At 58.9% G+C, this 5,461-nt stretch overlaps 2 protein-coding genes across 2 annotated transcripts; one reads left to right on the forward strand and one right to left on the reverse strand.

Annotated features, from left to right (window-relative positions):
* Positions 1-270: 270 nt before the first annotated feature.
* Positions 271-3,884, forward strand: TMEM150A (transmembrane protein 150A). Its single transcript, XM_006164878.2, has 7 exons — positions 271-613; positions 1,005-1,052; positions 1,365-1,451; positions 1,983-2,050; positions 2,427-2,554; positions 2,692-2,869; positions 3,107-3,884. The coding sequence occupies exons 1-7, from the start codon at positions 549-551 to the stop codon at positions 3,346-3,348; spliced, it is 816 nt and encodes a 271-aa protein (XP_006164940.1). The 5' UTR covers positions 271-548; the 3' UTR covers positions 3,349-3,884.
* A 573-nt stretch (positions 3,885-4,457) lies between these two features.
* Positions 4,458-5,458, reverse strand: RNF181 (ring finger protein 181; the record flags this gene model as incomplete). The annotated part of the gene is made up of 4 exons (XM_006164881.3): positions 4,458-4,622; positions 4,895-4,969; positions 5,139-5,248; positions 5,431-5,458. Coding segments are annotated over 4 exons (273 nt in total), but the record flags the coding sequence as incomplete, so codon positions are not given.
* Positions 5,459-5,461: the final 3 nt, after the last annotated feature.

Raw genomic sequence — 5,461 nt, forward strand, 5'->3', positions numbered from 1 at the left:
GCTCCGCGCCCACGCGAGCGGGGTCCGGGCCGGGCTTCCCGCGTGACCCCGCCCCTCGCCCAGGGCGCGCTGGTGGTCAGGTGGTTGCCTGCGCGCCGCCGCCTCCCCGCCGCTCCAGCCAGCCCGCGCGCCCTCCCGGGCGTGCCTTGGCGTGGCGGCGATTGTCCAGCCCTGCTCCGTGCCCTGCTCCCGCAGGCGAGGGAGGGCGACTCCCTTTCCAGATGTTACGGCCCCGCCCGAGCCTCTCAGCGTGCCTCTGGCATTGGGGTGGACTGCAGAGGGCCCCAATGGGCGCCAGAGGGTGTCCACGTCCGGCGTGGGCTCAGCGCAGAGGCCCCGCGGGAGCCCTGGAGGTGCTGACCACCGTCCCCTCCCCCAAGTCCCTCTGGCACTCACCGGACCCTGGACTTTGCTCTGCCTCTCTCCACCAGGCCAGGGCTGCTGATGGTCGTGGCTGAAATACCTCAAGGTAGCTGGGCCTGTCCCGTCTTCCCCACCTACCTCCTGTCCTCCCCCCCACACCACCACCACCCTGGCTCCCCTCCCTCATGACCGCCTGGATCCTCCTGCCTGTCAGCCTGTCAGCATTCTCCATCACTGGCATATGGACCGTGTGAGTAAAGGGGGTAGGGGCCCAATGGGAGCTTCATGGCACATACACAGTCCCTTGTCCTGTTGTAGGCTCCAGGGTGGTACCCAGGTCACTGGCTGTGGTCAAAGCCTGGCCTGGTGCCTGGGCACACAGCCCTTTGGGACAAGCTGGCACCACTGTTGTCCCGCACCCTGACCCTCACAGACTCCTAGCCAGGGCAACTTCCAGAGGGCCTCTAGCTGGGGGCCGTCCTGCAGGCTCTGGTGCGGTAACAAGCCTCAGGACCGCCCCCGCTGGATTCCCAGCAAGGTCACTGCGGTTGAATGGGGCCAGAAATCAAGGTGGAAGAGCAGTCAGTGGGGGTGGCTGGCCGGGAGGCCACCAGGGCAGGGTGACAGTTCTGCTCCCACAGGTATGCCATGGCCGTGATGAACCGCCACGTGTGCCCCGTGGAGAACTGGTATGGAGCACTCTGCAGACAGCCTCACTCTAAAGCTCCTCTCATCTCTGTCCCCTCTTGGGCTCGCAGCTGCCTTGAGGCAAATACCCTGGGCCTCCCTGCTCTTCTCTGCCATTAGTCCCCAGGCCTGACCTCACGCCCATCCTCCCATTCTTCACCATCCCTTCACCCCGTTGGCTTGTTTCCAGCAGACCCTGGGAGTGGGCACCGCTCCTCCTGCTAGGGAGGTCCGGGAAAGGGTCCTCTTGGAGGCCTGAGGCTAGGGCCCGAGGTCACCCCTTCCCCCAGTCTACTCCCTGTCCTGCCCGCCAGGTCCTACAACGAGTCCTGCTCTCCTGACCCCACTGAGCAAGGGGGTCCCAAGACCTGCTGCACCCTGGATGATGTCCCCCTCATCAGGTGAGGCCTGGAAATGGCAATACAGAGAGACCCTGGGCCCTCCCAGACTCCCACAATGCCACTCAAGCAAAGGTCTGTCCCTGGGCCTCAGAATAACAAGTCTGCTAAGAGCCCTCAATGGCAGTACTACTTGCCAGTTACCACCTCCCGGCACTGGGCTGAGCACTTTCTGTGCAAATAGTCTCAATCCTCCCAGCGGTGAGGCAGCTATTGCTTTACCATTTCTTAGGTGGGAAAATGGAGGCTCCGAGTTGTCAGTGCTCCAGGTCACATGGCTAGTGAGTGGGCACACCTGGATTCTAGCTCAGGCCTCCGCCAAGCTCACGTTAGGGCTCAAGTTTACCCATGCCAGTTGCAGGCCCTGGCAAGGAATCTTGGGCTCTCCGGGCCCGCCCGTCTGTCTCTCATACACCAGCTCTGCGGGAGGGCTGAGGGACACAGCACGAACCCACAGCTTGCCTACTGAGGTGCAGGGGCAAGCCGGGGGGCCCTCGGTGCTCCTGCCCCTCACTCTGTCCTTGCGCCCCTCAGCAAGTGCGGCACATATCCCCCAGAGAGCTGCCTCTTCAGCCTCATTGGCAACGTGGGTGCTTTCATGGGTGAGTTGTGCCCTTAACCCTGCCCCTGCTGGCCCAGTCCAGCATACACACCTCCACCCCCCGCCAAACACACACACCACCTCCCCAAAAAGGCCCCAAACGCCCTTGCTCAGTACAGTTCCCCCACCAAGGGCTAAAGCAGCAGGGGCGACTGTCTGTGGTTGCTTGAGGGCCAGACTGCCTCCCACATAGCTGCCCTGCTGGCCTGAGGAAACTCAGTTGCCACCCACCCGTCCCTTCCTCTCCCTTCCGGCCCTCAGTAGGGACAGAAGCGCCACAGTGGCTGGGAGAGTCCTGTGGGTTGGCTGGGCTGGGCTACAGGAAGGGGCTGGAGGGAGGTGCTAGGCCTGGCCCCAGCCGGATGCTCCTCCCTCAGTGGCCCTGGTCTGCCTCCTGCGCTACGGACAGCTCCTGGAGCAGAGTCGGCACTCCTGGGTGAACACCACAGCGCTCATCACAGGCTGCACTAATGCCGCAGGCCTCGTGGTGGTCGGCAATTTTCAGGTGCGCCCCTTCCCTCCCTCTTGAACTTCCTGCATGGCCAGCACCTCCAAGTTGGGAGGCAAGAAAGGAGGGGCTAGAAGGGAAGGAGAGGCAGAGGAGCCAATGCTTCACGGATTAGCCCTTCTCTCTGGGCCCAGGTGGATCATGCCAAGTCTCTGCACTACATTGGAGCTGGCGTGGCGTTCCCCGCGGGGCTGCTCTTCGTCTGCCTGCACTGTGCTCTCTCCTACCATGGGGCCACAGCCCCCCTGGACCTGGCTGTGGCCTACCTGCGAAGTGTGCTGGCTGCCATCGCCTTCATCACACTGGTTCTCAGTATCCTTCCAGAAGAGGGCAGCCAGGGACACATCCTCTAGCTTAGCCTTTCTTGCATCCGAGATGGAGGGGATGGGGGCGGATGTACAGGTTTCTAGCTAACGCTGCCGGTGTCGTCTGCTCTCCCAGGACAGTGAGGCTGGGTCCTTTGCCCCAGCCTAGCTCATGTCTGGGACTGAAGAAGGATGTTGCCAGTCCCCATACATCCCACAGAACATTTCCTTAACCCCCTCCCAGGTGGCGTCTTCTTTGTCCATGAGAGTTCTCTGCTACAGCACGGGGCAGCCCTATGCGAGTGGGTGTTTGTCATCGATATCCTCATTTTCTATGGCACCTTCAGCTATGAGTTTGGGGCGATCTCCTCAGACACACTGGTTGCTGCACTACAGCCTGCCCCTGGCCGGGCCTGCAAGTCCTCCGGGAGCAGCAGCACCTCCACTCACCTCAACTGCGCTCCCGAAAGCATCGCCATGATCTGAGGTCTGGGGAGGGTGGCTGGCCCGGCCTCCGCAGCACCACCCGCCCCCAACCCCTACCTTCTTTGCATTTATTTTGTACCAAAAACAATTTTAAGAAAGTGTTCTGTTGGGATCTGGGCTTCCTCGCTCTTGGAGAAGTGGCCATCCCACATCCACCTGTGCCATAGAGGGGTGGGCCCTGCCAGCTGCCTCAGCTGCACGACCTGCTTCCACACCCCGTGGTGTTGTTTTGTGTTTAAAGGTCACCTGTCCTCACTTGCCCAGCCGGCCCTTCAGGTGCCTTCTACTCCCAGTGCCAGAGCCAGACCACTGGGGTTTCCTGCTGCAGGAATGGGGGGCTGGGAACAGCAGAGGGGATAGAAGTCTGGGGAGGGGGTGAGCACGCCTTAGTCTATGGAAAGGCCCACTTCTGGGCCCACTGAGCTGCACTGGGATTTTTCACCTGCCCCTTACTTCCTTTAGGGCAAATAACACAGCAGAACCACGTGGGTATTTTAGTACTTTTTTTTATATCTATTAAAGAATTCTAATTTGCATGTTTGTAGTCTGTTCTGGAGAGTGAGGGAGGATCTGATGTAGAATGGCTTTACCTCAGCAAAGGATTGGAGGATACTCCACCTCCAGGGCAAGCCCTGAGTCCTCTTTAAGGGCAGGGCTGCAGGTGCTATCCAAATACCTCTCAGGAGCTCAAAATCTTCTGCAGGCCTCTGAACAGTAAAGAACTGACCTGTTTGATAATCTTACACTCCTCCCACTCAGTCTGGTTTGAACTTTGATTCAAAGTAGGGACTCCAGAAGGGGGTTACAGAGAACAACTAAAATGTTTAAGTAAGATCAATTTTCTCAGTGGAGTTAAAACTCCTGGGGTTCCAAGGTTAACTAAAGCTTCCAGAGTAACTAGAAATTACAGAGGAGGACGGCCCAGGTTAGTTTTATCAGCTCTAGACAGCTACTGGGTACCAGACCCTGCCACGTTTTGTCCAAGCCCTGGCTGGTCCAATGGCTGTGCTGCCCTAAGTCCAGACAGGCTAGCAGGAGGGAAACATAGACGGATGATCTAGAGTTAAAGACCACCTTCCCCAGTAGCAGCAGAGGCCTAGAGGAGGATGCACAGCCCCTGCCCAGGCCTGTGAGCAATGTAGTCGCAGGGCAGGTAGAGAAACCTTTAATGAGGGTTCAAGATGCAAGAGGACGACGAGCTCAGCCCCAGCCACCTACGTGTACATGGCCCCATGGAGGTTCTCCAGTCGGTGCTGCTGCTGCTGCTTCCGAGCCTAGGGGAAAGAAGGTACACTGAGCAGGGGCCATGCTAGAAGGCCTTGCAGTGAAGGGATGGGACAGCCACCATGGGGCTAGCACTCACTGCTTCAGGCACCTAGCATCTGCACTGCTGAGGTACTTAACCCTCCCCAAAGTCACTGGGACGGCGGCAGAGCCAGGGACTCTGAGGCCTACCCAGGGGAATGGTAAGAGTAGGAAATGAGAACAGCAGGGCCAAAGGCATAGAGCCCATTGTAACCCACTCCATTTACCCACCAGCCCCTACCTTATCTCGTCTGTGCTCCTCGTAAGTGTCATCATCAGTGGGCAGCTCATGGCGGCACAGGGGGCAGGAATTTGTCTGGGAAAAGTTAGGTGCAGTGTTCCAGCCCAGGTCTGGTCTTCATAAGCCAATAACCCTTCCCTGTTCCCAATTCCCATCATTCCTTAATTATCCCCCAACAGTCCATCAACACAAGCTTAATACTGGGCCCAGGGCAGGGTGAAGACTGGAATAAAGGAAGCAGTACCTTGCTCAGCCAGGGCAGAATGCAGTTGGAATGGAAGAGGTGATGGCAAGGCATCTCAATGACAGTCTCCTCTTCCTCAAATTCCAAAAGACACACGGGGCACTTGAGCTCTTTAGGAGGGAGTGCTGATCAGGAGAGCTGCTACAGGCCCCACCTCCCAGTCCCCACTCGTGAAGGACACGCTTGCCCAGACCTGGCTTAGAAAACTAGAGGGCCAGATCTTAGTCTCGCTTGGGAAAGGAGCAGGTCTGGCTGACAGGCCCCAGAGACGGGAAGGAATTCATGTCCTCACCAGCCTGAGAGCCCCCGATGACTTTCCTAGG

The sequence above is a fragment of the Tupaia chinensis genome, unplaced genomic scaffold (assembly GCF_000334495.1).
Source record: "Tupaia chinensis unplaced genomic scaffold, TupChi_1.0 Scaffold143749_1, whole genome shotgun sequence".
NCBI lineage: Eukaryota > Metazoa > Chordata > Mammalia > Scandentia > Tupaiidae > Tupaia > Tupaia belangeri.

Coding starts and splice junctions, on each gene's coding strand:
- TMEM150A (XM_006164878.2), top strand. CDS start 549: ATGACCGCCTGGATCCTCCTGCCTGTCAGCCTGTCAGCATTCTCCATC. Junction 1,452..1,982: donor GATGATGTCCCCCTCATCAG/GTGAGGCCTGGA, acceptor TGCGCCCCTCAG/CAAGTGCGGCACATATCCCC. Junction 2,555..2,691: donor TGGTGGTCGGCAATTTTCAG/GTGCGCCCCTTC, acceptor CTCTGGGCCCAG/GTGGATCATGCCAAGTCTCT.